Below are 18,562 nucleotides of genomic sequence, written 5' to 3' on the forward strand. Positions count from 1 at the left end.
TGCGTAAAGCCGAACTGCTTCCACGCACGATGGTCCTCATTGACCAATTTTTTACGAGTTCTGCCTCGCCTTCGGCCAATATATACGTACATATATATATATATATGTGTGTGTGATTTCGAAAGATTCGCGACAAACACGCTAGGTCAATTGAAATAAAATGATTTTAGTTAACGATGTAAAGTAGATAGATTTACAGTAATGGTCAAAAATTTGGAATTACTTCGACGATTACATCGTATCAATCTTTCGTTGGTTAGATGTGTTGCAAAGAAGTGTGGTTAATTCGAGACTGATATTGTCAGATATCAATGCATGCATACGCACAATAATAATATAAAACTAATATAATAAAGGTGAAAGAAAGCGCAGAATGTATATGCATAACATATAGAAATATATAAAATGATAATAAAATGAAATACATAGGTACATAAGTTGCGTTGTAATTCCGAGGAAAGCATTAGGATTAGTATAATATTAGCGGGAGAAGACGTGGAAAATAAATTGTACGAGTGATTCGCAATCGCAACAACGCATCGGAAAGTCCAAAGTACTACGTCATAATTTTCTGAGAGTTTCGGATATCGTTTGGAAGTTTTAATATACCGAATTAATTAAGTTTAAGACGCTAAGACGTAAACGTACGTAAAATTTCACGAATCTCAGGATAAAAACAATCTACTGCCCCAAGCCTCCTCTGACTGAGTCTTCGCATACGCCACATTGAAACCTACACGATCAGTGATTATACCGCGAGACTTCTATCCTAATCAAGAACCTGTTACCAGGTCGCAAACATTAAGCAACATCGTCAAAGCGTGGTTCAGGTCGAAAGTCGCGATACGACCGACTAAAAGGGGCCTCGAGGGTAAGAAAAGGAGGAGGTGAAGAACTTAGAGCGAGGAACTGGACAATCAGGTGCGTTTAGACGGGCCGTTTTGCATCCTCGCGTGTTTTCGCATTCAAATGCCTGGCCGATGCAATTTAAAACTCGTTTGGGCGCCACAGTGGGGCCAGCTCTCACCGGTAAGAACACTTCACTGATTTCGTGCAGCATCTGGACCAGAGAAGACGAGGAATAAGAAGGAGAAGAGGGACAGGAGGGGGAGGAAAGAGAGAAAAGAGCAGGACCACCAGGCAAATAAAGCCCTGGAGTGGCTGAAGGCCAGTTTTCAAAAGGAAGATGAACCAACGTAGAAAGAAGCAACCTCTCATTGTCCTAGTGAACAGTCCTCTTTCACGGGTACAAAACCGACGATTCGTGAACCCCCGATTTCGTTTCGTCAATGAAATAAAGAGAAGAAAGGATTCGCTCGAGGGAATTCGCTTCGGGGTTCTTCGCTTCTTTGATTCTAACAATTTCGGTGTCAGGAAATTTTAGAGAAACGTCGGATGGAGACGTGTTATTTTCGGTGATCGTTGGGCTTAACAATTAGAGTTTCTGATTCTCGAATTTTTGTTTCGAGTTTCTCGAACCAGAATGACTTTCGAACTCTTTTCGTTTACATCAAACAGGATACCGCGATCCTGTCCCCTCAATCGCTATATGCAGTGAAATTAGCAATTAGCGATTTTCTTCGATAGGCTCCTCGTTGAAAAGCGTTCCGAAGAGATCGAATTGTAAATCAACGTTGTCTTCAGAATTTTAAGCCTGACGAAATACGTGGCGGTTGCAAGCTTCTAACCGGTATTTCTACTAAATTCGTCTATGGCACAAAAGCGTACGTCGTTCGTGTCAAACCTGAAATCCACTCTCTCAACGCAGAACCACAGGGCCTTAAAAATCTGCATAAACTTTTAACGTGCCATCGCCACTATACCAAAGAAACCCCTAAAACCGGCGGAGCTCTCCGAAAGCATGCAAGAAACAAAAACACAGCGAACCACGGGCAAAGAAACAGAGAAGCGAAGGAGAAGCTAGAAGAAGGCTGTGGCGGGCGAAACGTGGCTTCGAAGGGTGGAAGAGCGTTCCACCGAAGGGTATAGATCGAAGTCAACGATAGCTCCACGTAAATATGTACGCCGTGGCTGGTAGATACACCACCGCCTACCAGAGATACGTCTGTTTCGTAGCAAAGGTCGAGCCGGGAGATCGATTTGCATGTCACTGATAGGAATCCGCTCGAGTAACGACGTATACGTGGCTGTGCACGCTGATCCGAGCGTGCGCGCGCGCGCATGCTCGCGAGACCCAGTGACGGAAGCGGCAGACAGTTCGAGACAAACGATCCGATATCTCCTCTGTGCACACACGCGGGGCAATCGAGACAGCCAACCAAGAGTGCAAGCGGACGCTCCGGCCAGCAGACGAATGAGAAAGTCATCCATCGTAACACGATAATTATTATCATCGATGCTCGCGGCCGGCTGGCGAGCGAGCTGCTCTCTGCCTCGACCGCTGCCAACGACCGCGAGAATAATCGCGACCGTGCTCTCGCGGAGAAGAGCTACGGGATCGTGAGCAGACGCTACACGTATAGGATGGCGAGGAGATTGGAATTTTTCAGAAGGTAGCACGAGGGTTTGAGATTTTGGGAGATTGGACGTACGGAGATGGAAACGATGGTCGAATTTTTCTCTTTCTAAGCCTGTAAACCTGCGAGTCATTCAACTCTTCGATGTTCGAATCCTTAAAACCTGGATCCTTGAATTTTTTAATTCTTCTCAACCATCAAACTATCGATGCTTTGAATTTGTTAATCCTCGGATCTTCGAGTCTTTGAAAACTTTTTTTGTATTTTTAAATCGAGGATGACAACCATCCATCGACCTATCGACGACTTCGAAAAAGGTTTTCCCTCCTTTCCATTTGCTGGATACAGCAAGCACAGGGAAACAGAATCTGCTGTGTCTGCGTGATTGTGCGTTCGAGGAGAGGTAACGGAAAACTGGCGATCCTGGTATGATTCAATGATCCCGTGGGGTCACGTACATTCGTTCATGCGCGACCGGTCATCAATATGGCGGCGAATAACTGTCGCCGCTAGAACGGGCCCTCACGAGGCTATCATTACTGATAATTGCGGTTGGCTGACACCTTGTCCCACCCGAGGATCCCCTTATCCACGGTCGCGGTGTGTTTCTTGCCTCGTCCACGTCGGATCGAGCCACAAATGGACGGGAGCAATACGACAACAGGATGTCTGCGGGAAAAGGAAGAAGAAAAAGCCAAGACCAGAGGTCGACCAGTCTTCTGACCGGTCGGGTCTACAGAAAATTTGACAAAGGCCGTTTCGAGAAAGAAAACTACGACCGATAAAAGATCCAACTGCCTTCTGGATCTTTCTTCCTTGGATCCTTTCTTCTGCAGATTCTTTCCAAGTGTTTGTGACTTCTGAGAAAAAAGAGCGTAGTATTCGAGAGGTAAGATTTATCGCGAGGATTTCCACAAATTGGATTTGTCGTCGATTTCTTTGCACTTTTTATTTCACAGTTGAAGTTCGACGACTGTCGTGTCGCATACCATAGATTTCCAGATCTCCATAAAACTTTTTACCACGTCGTCTATCGTTTCTTTTTTCATTTTACAAGATGCATCGAAATATTTGAAATTCCTCGTGCTTTACTACTCTAACTGATACAAAGTAATAACTAAATATCTTAAATTAAATGCAGAAAAACGAAAGATGGTGGAAAGAAAATGACAAGACCCGAGTTTTATACAGCTTAGAAATGGTAGATGGCTAAATACAATTTCCTCGGATGTTACAGATTGGTTTTCAAGCTTCGAGAACAACGATAAGAAGTGCTTGCAAGATTAGCGTGGTACAAAAAATTGAAAAGAGGAAAGAATTCGAATTAGGACCAGCGACAAGCCCGGAGGACCATACGGATAAAAAGAAATTGTAATTTATACGTCGCTGTGCCGTCAACGTGGACAATAAATCCGCTGGCGCCTCGGATGGGTTTAGTCGGTTGGACGAAAGATACCCGGGCCGCCTAGGGTGTCCATTATTCCCAGATAATTACATACTTCTCCCTCAGGAATTTTTGAAATGAGTTTCAGCCCCGCTACGTGGCCACAGCTTTCGTCCGGTCCGCCTTCCACTCTCGATACCTCCGCCAATAAGCTTTTCTCCCTTCGTGAAAATCCCGCAACCTTCTCTAGAAATCTCGTTCGCCGTGGAAATTCGATCAGCCACGCTACTACCGTACAAATTAGAATTAAAGGAGAAATGCAGTCGAGTTTTCCAATTTCTCTTACGTTAATGCCGGATTATGTAACTAAAATCGTTAGTTTAAACACGCAAACAGTGATCCTAAGCGTCTTAAACTTTTCGATCTATAAAGTAACAATCCTACAAATTAACATACAACGAATCTAACTTTTTTAAAATGTATACATAAACGATACATCTTCCTAACGACCAAACGCCTTGTAGACTAACAAAAATTAGTCTAACAATTGCCTATCTTCAACTAAGACCCAACGAGTCAAAAAATCGCGAGATGCTCGCTTTAGAAAAATATATCGTTAAACGCCAAATGTTAGGTCGTCCGAAAAGTTTCTTTCGTTTTATAAAGAAATAATAGACGCACAGTGTTTTTCATTTTATATTAGATTATTAGATTATGCACGCATTAATAATGGAGATAGAACGAAACGGGTCATACCTAATTCAATAAAATAATATAAAACAGAAATTGTTGTCCATCTATTATCACCTTATGTTTAACGTATTATTATACATCAACGTATCTCCGACTATCATTACAAGTATCTTCTACAAGCCGAATATTTCGTCGAATCGACAGAATCGATCCGATGGTCTCCGATCGCATTCCATTGAACCGTAAAAGCCAGCTTCCGTGTTCCGGCTAACTGTTCACCGTGAGGGCCGTGCATAGCGTCTAGAAGGACGAACACGAAAGAGAAACGGAGGAAGACGTGGAGTTAAAGGGACCAACAAAGACCGACGACAGAGGGGAGTAAACGTTGCTACAGCCCGTTAAGCTACAGTCTCCCGTCGCTGGTTCGGTCTAGTTTCGAGCCATCGTCGGACGTAGAGTCTCGCGTGAGCCTGATTGCGGTTCGAACAGGTTGAAGAGTTGGGTAATGGACGCGCCCACGTCTCTACGTTAGCGGTACCAGCTTCTGTTATCTTCGCCGCTTCGAATCAGCTTCGAGCCGACAGTTTCCGCTGGACGATAACGGGCTTCGTGGAATAAGGGAGGATTAGGGGCTGTACCAGACCACCGGAATGGGGTATTAAACCGGTAGATACTCGGCGCGTTATCGGCAATGGGCCATTGATCCGAGTATAGGGCAATTCGTTGCTTCGCATTGGAAACATATTTTTGTACATTGAAGAATGGGGAATATTCCGAGGATGTTGGATAATCGTAGGATCGAAGTTTAAAGATTTCTATCGCGGAGCATGAAGTTTCCGATATTTTCTATCGTAAAGTATGGCTTTCTTACCAAAGTTTTCGTTCGAGTGGATTTGCTAGCAGATTTACCGTGAATACGTTGGTTAGAATTTGAGACGTATGAAACTCCGGCGTACATAAACTATCCAATCATTTCTACGACGTAAAAAATTAACGATGCAATTCAAGTTGCGTTTGCACCTGCTCGTTCACCTTTTCCGGTTTCGCTTGACCTAAGATCGACGCGGCGGCGGCAGCGTTGCGATGATAACGGTACCGTTTTCCCAAAAATCTAACGTTATGGCTGCGTTTCAGCGCGATAAAACGCGTACGAAATACGATCGTCGCGGCTTCGCTTTATCCGCTTCGAAAAGGACGTAGACAGTCGACAGCGTTGAGAAATTAACGATACTACGGCGTTTACAGCTGGTGACTAAGGTTCGTATGTGATTTTCCTATCGACGTAAAACATCTGGGTTTCTATGATTTGAAAGACAGATTCATCGAACTCATCCTGTCTCACTGATTCTTCCTCTAATTATACATATAATAAATATTCCATGTTGGATCTGTTGAAGTAATTACTTCTAGGAAAACTCTACATTCTTCTGTTGTATACCTATTACCCGACACATAGAATTTAGTGAAGTAAATAAAAATGAAAAATGGAGAGGTTGATACTATTGTGCACTTGAATATGAATGTTGTTTTGGGTTACAAGGTCTAGAAACAGAGAGCTATAAGTAAATTTTTATTGCTGTGTCTTGTAACTTTCAGCTAGAGTTACACAACAAGGTTCATTTTTTTGGTAATGTCCTTTGCTGTAAATGTACCAACATGCTTCCTATCACATTCCATGGTAATGTAACACTGTTAGAGCGAAGATCTGGATCAACATACACTTGCACTTATTTCTATATATATTTCTACAGATTCATCCACGCGTTCCTCCTTATCTAATAAGATAACATCAACAGGATCGAAGCGTTTCCTTGAGCAATTATCTAGACAGTACAAGATCAACGTATCGATGCACCGTTATATGTGCATATAATTAGATACAAGAAAAAAATGTGTAAAAAATTCAAATCACAGACACGCTGATTATTTTCCCTACAGAAAGCGAAGAGATTCGACACAATGACGTCTGAATGCAAGCGCTTGCTCTGCCGACACCGCAAAGCCTCTTAAATTCCAAAACCACCTTTTATCACGATGTCATAATACAAAGCAACGCCCCTCTTGGTTGAAGAGGCGCAAGATCGCGGCACATCCCATACGAAGGGTGCAGCCAGGCAACGCTTAATGGCGCAAATCGTCGAACAAAAGTCTCATCGAATGGATCGTTTTCACGCTGTCGTTAACGTGATCGAGCCGTCTGAGGCCGCGAGACTAATAGGAAACGTGTCGTCGATGAGGTAACGTTGCAGAACGCCAGAACGACGTCGAGATGACGAGGCCGATAACGACATCGAACAAACAATGCGAACCAGCCATCGTCTTCTCTCTTTTTATTCTTGCCCCTCGTGAGGCTCTGTATACGTAACTACTCGCTCGCCTAAACGCCAAGTTAATCAGCTGACCCCAATTAAACGATAGCCATCGGCCAGACCAGGCGAGACGCAACGGTTGCGTCGTCGATAAATGTTAATGAACCGTGCACGTAATAGCGTGGAGAATAATAACCGGGGGAAAACGCGGCCATTAACGACGCCTTTGTTCCACCTACGATTCTACCGATTATCCTACCGGTCGCGTTAATATCGTAACGGTGTTCCAGCGCCAATTACAGTACAGTTTAATTGCGAGTAACCGTAAACCCCGCTGACCAACTTGTTCGCAAGATGACGTTAGAAGAGGGTGATGGTTTTGAAGAAATTGTTATATACGAGTGAACTGCGCGTTCACAACTCTGTACTAGAATGTTATTTGCGTTTCACTCTCAAAATACGAATCAAGATTACGAATGATCATTGACACTTTACGATCTACAAATTCTGCTAATGCTACTAAAGAAACATTAGCCAAGCCAGAGTGTTCGTCGAGTGTGGTACTTTCGAGTTTCAACGTTCCGCTCTGTAAGATCATCCCGGGAACCATCGAAATATATTATAAAGAGGCTACGATCGACTCGTAATTTACGCCGTGTCAAGTGGCTAATTCATTTAATTAGGCGCGCGTAAATCAAGCGGAGCGTAGAAGCTGGTAATCGGGGCGAGTGATCAGCTCGCCTCGAGAGGCCATCCTCGGCCATGACGAAAGAAAGCGAACGGATCGAGAAAAGGAAGAAGAGACGCAACAACGACAACGACGAAGAAAACGAATCGTTCGCGCTCTCGCGGCTTTATCGCGAGTAAGTAAGTACTCGTGGTAATTAATGGCGGATCGGCCGATCCAATTTCTTTCTTCGATCTTCGGGCAGAAAAATCGCTCTGGCGATAATTGCGAGAACCGCATCGATCGCTCGCGTAACGCGGCTAATCGTTTCCAATTCAAACGGCTAATCCCCCGCGCTTCGGTTCGTCCTTTTCCCGTAAGAGGATTTGCATAATTGGCCACCGGTGGCCATTTCGCGTAGATACGCGGCAGCCATTCGACGAACGAACAGGTAGTGAGAGGAGTTCCCTTGAGAAATGCCAATTCCAATTAACTATCGATTATTAGGCCCGCGCCAACCCTATCGAACGGATTACGCCTGTCCCGTTCAGAGAACCTTGATAAATGCTCGCGACGGGACGCTACCATTCCTCGTTTACCTTTTTCGATCGGTGATTCGCTGGTTGCGACTTCGCCTGGAACAGAGGAGAGAGAATTTCGAAGATGCTGGGCTTAGCGAAAGGAGTTTTCGTATTTACGTGGTCGAACAAGATGCAAGTGATCGAGTATGCTTGACTCTGCGTACATTTGTTTGACGAAGGAGGATTTCGATATTCCTGTTTCAGAAGTTTCGTTAAGTTTCTATATTTACAATCTTATTGTCGTTCGACCGTGGACGTTTATGGAAATTAACGTTTTTGTGGATAAAAAAGAATGGAACCTACATAGAAGATTGTTTTACCTATGAAACGTTCGAAGAGCGCTGTACTTTGAACATCTTATACGTACAATATATTTTCGTATGTTCTAGACACAAAGCCCGCCGTCCACTAATCGTCTACTTAGCACGAATATATTTTTTAATCTACTCGAAAAGAAATTTTATAGGAAGAAGTTTAACAAGCAAGATAATTGGAATTTGTGTAAATAAATTATGAATAAAACGGAGCAAGGTTGTTGGCAACATTGTACAAAGCGCCAGCAACGTCTGGATGATTCCGACCTGTTAGCCCAATTTCACATTCCATCTCAAGGACGCCCAGAACGACTCCACGAAGAACAGGGCGAGAAAGGGACAAGACACGCATTCGCCGTACGTAGCGCATTATCTTTTCGCATTTTTCGACTGAGATTATTCTCGAAACGAATGGCCCTCTTAAGGCCCGCGACCGAACCATTAATCTGGCTTCGGTGATGGCCAAGTTGTCGGGCGCGCGCGCAAATCGGCCATTGCGAATCCTTTAACACCGTATCGTAATGCCATCCCCCATCAAACGTCGTTATTTTAATTTCGTTTTCGCGTGTCGTGGCGCCGATAATAAACTACGGCCCGCCTTGGTATCCAGTTAAAAGTTCGATCCTCTTCGACCAAAGGAAAGTGACAATCTCTGTATGGCAATACATTATCGAATGCATAATATGGTAACGTGAGTCCTTAAGATCGATGTTGTTGAGGATACTTAACGTCGGTTCGTCGAGGACTCTTTGTCGAGATCGATAATACGGCACGAGATGATAATTTTATTTTTAGATCGAGATCAGCAATCGTTGTATGGGAAAATAATATCGAGACGGAGACCTTGAAAGGTGGGATAAGATTGGTTCAGGTAGAAAGCTGCTGATATTATTATTTTCCCTTTTTTGGTCAGTCAGTCGACTTTGATTTGAAAGCAACAATTACAAAGTGGCGAAATTTTTAAATCGATACGTGTTTTGCAAGAAACAATTAATATTAAAAAATCGGCTCGATCGACTCGTGAAAAACTTTGATAAAATATCTGATAATTCCTGATCGACGATGAAATTAGATTCGACGATTAGAAAAATCTCCGGCTATGTTATACTAGAATTCCATAATTTTCATCGACGTATATGTCTCGACCAGTGAACGCGTAAGAACACGTCTAAATTTACAATTTAGCCATTCAGAAACATTTGCAACAAGATTTCCGACGTATCTGTCAGGTAAAGTACAATGTCCATACCGTTAAAGAAAACCGCGGAAGACACAGTTTACGGTCTTTACTCAGCCATCAGTCCGGGTTTAAATCAATTCTGACGGTTTCCAACGTAACCACGGTCATCGACGTCAAAGAGGAAGAGTCTAGCAGCGAGATTCGCGTCTATTCCGGCGTCCACGTCGGCCTAGACGATGTCGATGGTATTGATGGTGCTGACGATGGCCGTGCTCGGCCGCTAACTACAATTGACTCCGACCTCTGCTGCTCCTAGACTCCGAGGGAGCCGCTTCAAGGGGCAGCTTTTGATTCACTGCCTGCCATAATGTTCCAAGCCTGACAGTTCACGATTCCTCAACGATGATAACCGTCCGCCATTCGTGCCGCGCCGCTTTGTACGCTCTGGAATATCGCCTCTTTGCGTTAGAATTCGCAATAATATTGCCGTGACTTGCATTTCCCATTTTTTCATAACTCGATTGCGTTCAGTTAGTTAGGTCGAACGAACGAAATACTTTTGCAATTCCATCGAATTCGGTAATAAAATCCTTTACAGCGAATACACGGTAAAAATTATGTTTGGGAATTTAATAGACTTTGCATATCAAGCTTAGGACATTTCCTCAGCAATTAAAAGAAGTTTTTTGAGGGAATTTAATTAATTAAACAAATTGTCACAACGAAGGACAGAAATATTTTGGAGAAGAATAATTCGTTCGAATCGAAGCTTCGTTTACTTACGAGTAAAGGATTAGAAAAAAAATGGATTAGAATTTTTCGCTTTAATCCAAGTATGGCCATTATCCTTGCACAAGGACGACCGCATAGTAATTTGCAAGAATTACAGAGTGTTAAACAGCGGGAAGAATATTTAAAGAGTGTCTAAATCAATGGACTTTCACTCTCGACATGGCTGCACAATGAGATTCCTTTTTGAATGATACGCATCTGAACGTCCTTCGTATATCGAGCACAAAGAGCCATTATGATCGTCATAAAGCAACGCAGAGAACGTTCATTCCGGTTATGACCGTTCGAGTGTTAAAGAAAGACCGGTGTTTCGTGTTGTTAACGCGTTCGAGTGGTACGCTGAACGTTTCGTTAGTGGAACGATCATTTTCGCTGAATGAAACCGTATCAGGACGCTAAACGGATCTGTCAGTGGCAAAGTGGATTTCGACAACGCATCGATTGACCGTTTGCAACGAGTGTAGCGAATCGAGAATTTGCGTTAAACGATAATTTAACGATACTCACGTGCTCGTCCACCGAGTACGTCAGCTCTCCATCGTCGTACAAAACGAACCATCTTCTCTGCCATCTCTGAAAAATAAATTAAAAAGAATTCATCAGTGATATATTTCGCGAACAAAAATGCGACGTTTGTTTAAAATATTTACGACGAGTACTGCAAAATTAATAATTCTTCTAATAACTTTGCAGAGTTACGTACCATCTATGTAATAATATAGGACAGAAATTTGATTGTTTCAAGAATATATGACAAAAAATTCTGCAAAATCGATCGTTTTTCAGATTATTTTATACATCACGGTGTATCTTCCACGCAAGTAGAGTTTTAGAAACTTGGAAGCGTGTTAAAAGGAACGATTAGTCCGGAGCAAGGGACAAAGAACGCGAAGAATTCACTTTCGATGACACCCGGTCGTTTTCGTGGAAACGCTTATTGCATCAAGTGAAAAGAATTCCGCTGAAACCAAGGTCGGACTTGTCCAACTTACATGCAGGAATCTCTAAGTCTCTGGACGTGGCAGCTGGACAATTAGCACGCCGCGGCCGTTAATTAGGAACGAAGCTTAAGAAAAGAAGCCGTACAGCGTTTAGTCCGTCATTCGTCGCGAGTTTCCCTCTAGTTTGTAAACTTGCCAGGTTCTTCGCGTCACTCTCAATCCACGTTTCTCAAATTGAAGGAAAATACGAAAGGATCGTAATCAAGAAGTCCCTTTCGTTCGTCGCAACTAAAGCGAGATTAGATCCAGAAAAATCCAACAACTCCGGCTAGTTCGTCCAGGCGCTTGAAAATTTTCGCACTCCACCGACGCTCGGTTTCACTTTCGATTATCGCGTTAACAGTTCACTGCGATCGCTCATTGATCACCTTGAGGTGCATAGTAGGTCGGTGATAGTGCTGCTGCTGGTATATGATTTTTGTCTTCATCCGGATTGCCTTCTTCTCAGTTAGGAATCGTGGAGGAAAAATCGGTCTACCAGTGCCAGGAGTTGAACCTGGTCTGGGCGTTAACCACTGCTCTGCCGTCGTCCGGTCATAGTTTGGTATCGAGTGCCGCTACAACCTACATCTTAAGGGCTACATTTTCCGCAGCTTCGCGTCCCACCGCGCTATCTCAACGATATCGAAGCGATAAGCGTGGGCACGTAGAATGAAGCTATCCGGTGGACACTTAACCGCGTAACTGTGACTGGTTTTCGCCGGCACCCTGCAAGCGGTTACAGTTCACGAGGGGTCGATTCTCGTGGGTTGATGATTCGCGAAGGGACGGCGACGTCGTCGTTGTCGTCGAAACAGGCAGCCTAGGTACCGTTGCAAAATCCTCCTCCATCCGAGAACGAACAGAAGAAGAAGGATAAGAAGAGGGATACGGAATAAAAGAGAGAAAGAGAGAGAGAGGCGAGATTTCAGCCTACACGAGGCGGCGGTATCTTCATCTGGTAATTATTCAGCGGGCCTCGTACGCGAGAGCCGCGGCACGTGCGTGGGAAGATCTGTTCGTGAAGGAAGAGGAAGAAGAAGCGGACGAACAATGCCGCGGGATTGAGACGGCGCGAGAGAAAGCACGGAACGAGCCCGTAATCTCTTCCTCGTGGAACGCTCGCGAGCTAGCGAGCTGCAACGCTTCTCCGCGCCGTGGCTTCTCGCTTCAATAGACCTCGTGGGGAACGTGCGAAAATCCGCAAAATCCCTCTCCCAGTGGTGCACGCTCGGCTACCGTGCCATACTTTGGAACAGTTTGCAAACGCGGCTTTAGATTTATGACTGCTAGACTGCGGATTTTTCTACAGTGTCATATTTTTACGTTACTTTCGCTCGAAAGTTTCTAACGCGTCTATCTACGTTCTTCTGGCGTCGCTTGAAAATATTCATCGCAATTTGAATGCCGTAGCAGAATCGTGTTAATAGCGACATTAGAAAGAAAATATTCCTTTGCTTAAGGAAGTCGTTGTTTCTTTCCAAGTTCTAACACGCTCTAAATTTCCAAGCGACTGTGCATGTGCGCGACAATAGGGGAAGCTTCGTGAATAAAAAGGGAAAGGGATGACGAAGTAGGGTCTAATGTTAATTTTAAAATCGGAATTGGTGTTCCTGTTGCTCGCACTGATTTAGTGTGATCGATGGCTCGAACTCCTTTGAATGTATAATGGTAGTAGTTATATTCTAAATAGAAACTGTTTCGGATGAAGGAGGAAAGAAAGAGATAAAGTAGGGTCTCACCTTAAAATTGATTAGGTCGATGGTTTATACCGTTTGGGTGTATAGTGACGTAGACTGTGTGTAGGTTAAATTATTCGTTAAATTCTGCGTAGGATGGATCGCGTTAAATATTTAAGGATGAAAAGAAGAAAAAGAAGAATTGGTACTTTCGATACCAACGATGTTTCCGTAGATGATCAAAATTCTAACTTTCCAGACAATGGATGTATTTAGTAAACGTTGAATAGCGTGGCAAAGAAGCAGAGAAAAAAGTAGTTAAGGTGATTGGTAATTAAAGTCGGTCGACGTTGTGTAAGAAAATAGGTCTGTTCTCGAGCGTGCATCGTAATTTCGTGCATCGAGGGACCCGCATATTCCTGACCTACCACATCTTCCTGGTTTGAACAGCCGGTCGTTAACACCGCCCACCAACCAGGCTGTTTCTGGTTCAACCCGTTCTGTTCATTTCGATCATCGATGAGTAAAATCACCGACGTTCCAACAGTTACGACCGAGATAACGACCTGGGCTCATTCTCTTAACACTTGTATCTGTCCCGCCAAATGCGTTTCTACGAACGTACCGCGATAAAGAACAACAGGAAACGAGATTTGCCTCGTAACATTTCTAGATCGCATCTTATCTCGCGATCCTAGAAAATCGCTCGATCGAATACGAATGAATAAAAGACGCTGGAATATCAAAAATATTATACGGTTTATGATACTTTTTAGCTTTAATTCGCTGAAACTACAGGGTAATCTCTTAATTTTCAATTACTCAGATTAATTTATTATAAATTACCGTGTTGGAAGAAAAGTAAATATTCCAAATAATCAGAAACAGAGAAACGTTTCGTTGAATGATATTTCTTAAGATTATAGGTAACTGCAGGCACACTGAAATACCGAAACTTGTGCAATTTTTTATCAAATAACGGTAATGAATCCATGGACAGTATCGATCGGTCCAACAGAGGCAACTTCGGAACGCTGACCTACCGCACCTTCTTCCGGGTACAGCGACGATCGTTTTGCATCGCCCACGGATCAAGGACTTCTGGTTTCATCGGCACACCAGCGTCGCGTCGATCATCCGGGACGGGATGCTTCCTCGAGGGGGAAGCTGGATAAAAAAGGTGAACATACCACTTTGTCACCGGTGACACGCGGAATTTCGCATCGCTACGATCCAGAGAACGCTTAGACACGCTTTTAGACACGTCTCTAATTTATGTCAACTCTATCTCGCATAATATAGATTCGTACTGACGCGTTTACGAATGAGCACACCATTATTGACAAATTTTTTATCATCTTCAAACTTTAATCCTTCGTCTTATGATCTTTTATTTACTATTTCGATTTTTCGAGACCTCTTCTTTTTCTTCTCCTTTTTTTCTTTTTTGTCCAAGTAATTACAATCACCGCTAATAATACACTGCCGTATCCTGAATAATTCAAAATTATCAAGCGAGAGATTAATAGCATGCTCGTTAAGAGCGAATTTCAGAATATTGAAATATATCGTTGATAATACGTAGTCTTTGATGCAAAAATCTGCCTGTAAGATTTGAATAATGATTCGTGTCACGAAAGCAATGAAGTTTCGCATAATTAGAAGCTTCAGCTTCCCGCGTACTGCACACCGTGTACAACGATGCACAGATAAGAGAAATATAGCAAAGTCATAAAAAACATCACAGAACGAATACAATAGAACGTTTGAGTATGATTCATGTATCTCGTTACGTTCCTACATGCAAATCGTATGACTAAGACAAAACCGAAGACACGATTTTCTTGAGAAACTACGCGTCGCGTCGTCTACACTGCTTATAACGCTTACAGCGAAAGCATTAATCCAAAACATCCGACTGTTAAACCTAATGATCACTAAACTCACACTATACGTACTTGAATTTTGCACGATGCCACGAGACTACACACAATCGTTGCTAAACTGGCTACATCGTATGCCAAAGTTTCTAGTCATAGAAATTATACAAAACGAATGCAGGTAGTGTAGATGTTTCATGGAAGAGAGATTTTAGAATTTAATATGTTGTCAATCAACGTCAATTCTCTAAATTTGATTTTGATTAAATATATATATGTCGAGTTAACATTGGGGTTAGGGGCGTTTAACCCCTTAACCTACAACTATGGGTATAACCCGTAGTAGGTGATCGGATCAAACGTAAATATTACGGGCATAGCCAGTAGTACGTACTACACAAGTCGTACGAATGGCTCGATAACTGTGCGAGCTTGTTTACGTTTTCGGCCCAAAATTCTCGAACGTAAGTTGTAGGTTAATGGGTTAACGAACCTTCAATTGGATTAGCCATTTTTCATTATACAATATAGATGATGATTAATGGTACCAATATGATTCTTACAGAATGAAGTTCACCAGCAATAAACAATCTCAGTACACAATAATAAGTTCTCACTAAAGTCTTCTATTATAATAACAATGATTACTCAGTCCCTAAATCAATATAATAATAAATTCACAAGGTGATTATATGACTATTACAGAATTTGACAATTAACCGTGATTATTAGATACTCGAGATGCTAATGACAATAATCTTAGGTTCAATAACGAATTGTCAACAGTCCAAGTGGAACTGAATTTATGTACTTTACTATGTACCTCTCTGTACTCCTTGGGTCAATTCCACTTTTAAGGAGAGCTATACGACTATGTCATACCTCTTGTTAGGTAAAAACGTCCATCCCCTGACTGTGGTTACTATTAGCGACCAGATGTGTCACTTCGAGGCCAAGCCTACTGTCATAAATCTCGGGCAAACCTAATCGAATTGAATCGTAAACAGCTGCTTTTAAGTTTTATTACTTAAGTACAGCTGTAATAAAAAGTCTAGACTAAAGTATTGAGAATTTTGCACAAAATTCCAAAGGAAAAGCAAGGGTTTCTGTCACTCTTTTCAACATTTGAAAAATATGAATAACATCATGATTGTGTCATAATTTCAAAGCTCTTTTGATAAAAACGCGATAAAGAATGACGCTTTTCAATTTCAACGGTTTTCGACAAAGAAGAAATTAAATTAAAAGGGTTAGAGAGAAGTAAAAATAAGGATGGCTGGGTAAATTAAATCGACTAATAAAAAATAAAATTCCCTAAGAATAGCTCTAGATAAAAATACAAACAACATCACAATCTGCATAGTGAGTAAAAGGATGGTGGCATCGCGAGCTTATTTAGTATTCGCCGGGAAGGTTTCCTCACCGAGCGTTGAAATCACCGGTTCCCGGCCGTTCTCCGCGGCGTTATCGCGTCGCGATCGTTCCCTCCGCAGATCTATCGATTACGGAAGTTAGAAAGCGGTCCAGTCAGCGGGCACCGGCTACGAGGAGGCGAGTCGCGCTTCCAGAACGAACGCGGACGAATTTATTATCGTTGGAGCACGCGTTGATGCGCGCTGATGTTCAGCGCGAGGATGCACGTAACGTCGAGCGATACCATCACGATTTAGAGCGGAATGGTTGGCGCGAAACCGACGTACGTGTAACCGAGGCGATCTTATTGGATAACATCATTAAAACGTATATACAATATTCGATAAAATAAATTCCTGAAAAAAAAGACAAAATTGAAATACCAATAACGACAATAGTCTTGAGTTTCGTGGAAATTTCAAGAAAAACTTCAGGCTAATTTAATATATTGGTAGATCTATACGTACAGAGATGGTTGTTGTACACACATTATTATAACACTACAAACGTTTGCAAAAGTTGTAATATTTTATCTCGATCGTTATTCTTGACGAATAAAATGACGATAAAAAAAGAATCTCGACGTTATTCCATAACGTGAGGTTCTAAGAAACATCTCTTAACAAAGATTAATAATTATCACGCGAAGAATATCGGGAAAGAGAGATCTTTTAAAAGAAGCATAGAAGGTGTTCGTGACATGGTAACTTGGCACCGAACGTCTCGACTTCCCGTGCGACTTCCTGGTCACCGATCAGCTTGTATCTTCTTCGACTCCGTGTCCGTGTTTACCTCACGATTCTCGCGTGGCGTGGTCATAGCGTAGCGTGCTACCATGCATAGGCTGCCGCTATCACTTAAGCTCCCGTGTACCAGCTGAGAATGGGCGAGGTTGCTGAAGGGACCAATCTGACCTCAACGGTAACGTGACCTAACGATACTGCTGGCGATTTCCCTGATCAAACAACTACGACTCTAGTCCATCCTATTTCCCGGTGATCCTCGAGGATAGTCGTGCCGCAGGAATTTCAACATTCCCTTCCACGCCAATTCAGTACCCCGGCTACCTTGTCTGCTTCGATCGAGTTCTCTCACAGATTCGCAACGTTAAGTTGAAACGGTACAGGAGCATGATCCAATAATTACAGTTCCGTTTCGATAAAAGTCAATATTAATTTTCCCTGGGAATTCCAAAAATATTCTAATTCAATGCAATCCGCAAATCGTGGCAATTCGACAACGATAAAATTTGATAAATCTTCTAGAACACTCAATTACGTCTGAATTCAACGCCTGTTCCTGCGTATTCCTCTCTTACGAACACGTATCATAAATTTCTATAAAGTACGACAAGGATACCTTCCAGCGAGACAACGGTCCTTCCACATGATTGAACCCACGAATAAAACGAATCGATTCGCGGCGTTCTCATCGACCTTGCGAATCAGATCTGTTATCCACTGTTGGTCCGATTCAGAACGTTCCAATTTCACCAGGGTACTTCCTGGTTATCGATTATCTTCGACCACCTAACCGTCCATAAGGAGTAGCGGGCACCGAGGCCAACGTTTAGTCACGGTGTCTTATCAAGAATGTAGGCTACCGGCGTGGTTTTCCTGTTGCGCGAATATATCAATTTACCGTATGTATCGCGCGGCGCGATCTAGCCGGCCCATCGGTGGCTGGAAACACCCACCGTCATCGTACGCGTCGGAAATCGATCGATCGAGCATCTATCGTGTCTCTCCCTTCTCAATCGTCTTTGTCTCAATCGTTATCTCGTCTCTTCTATCGGACGTGTATCGATTCGTGCTACGAGACCAACAACGATCCATTAATTAATCATTACCGCGTTTTTTCATCGGTTCATGCCTGCTGGCACCCTTGATAGAATAATCTACGACGAGATCGGTCGTTACGGCTTTACGTGCACTTCCTAGCGACTGATCATCGTATCCGTGCAATCCGTCACGATCGACGCAGACTCCGGTCATGATACGTTCTCGTATCGCGAATCGTCTCAACATCACGACACTGTCGACTCGTGCAGGTTTTCGATGCTTTTGCTTTTATATAATAGCGATCGCGTGACGCCGGATCGGAACATCGATCGTTTTATGCGCCATCAATGTCGATCGCTTATAACTCTCGTTGATACGATAGGATACTCGCAGAAGAAGAAAAAACTTGAATCAGACAGAACGTGCAAAGAT

The 18,562-nt window shown here is 43.0% G+C and overlaps 1 protein-coding gene across 4 annotated transcripts in view; it reads right to left on the reverse strand.

Annotated features, from left to right (window-relative positions):
- Positions 1–18,562, reverse strand: part of LOC100643727 (protein outspread) — a 212,867-nt gene that overhangs the window by 81,693 nt on the left and 112,612 nt on the right. For all 4 annotated transcript variants that reach the window (XM_012320646.2, XM_012320647.2, XM_012320649.2 and 1 more), the window contains exon 3: positions 10,905–10,970. In XM_012320646.2, coding sequence (XP_012176036.2) covers positions 10,905–10,970 — 66 coding nt within the window. The remainder of the gene's footprint in view (positions 1–10,904; positions 10,971–18,562) is intronic.

This window comes from Bombus terrestris, chromosome 3, assembly GCF_910591885.1.
Source record: "Bombus terrestris chromosome 3, iyBomTerr1.2, whole genome shotgun sequence".
Classification (NCBI taxonomy): Eukaryota; Metazoa; Arthropoda; class Insecta; order Hymenoptera; family Apidae; genus Bombus; species Bombus terrestris.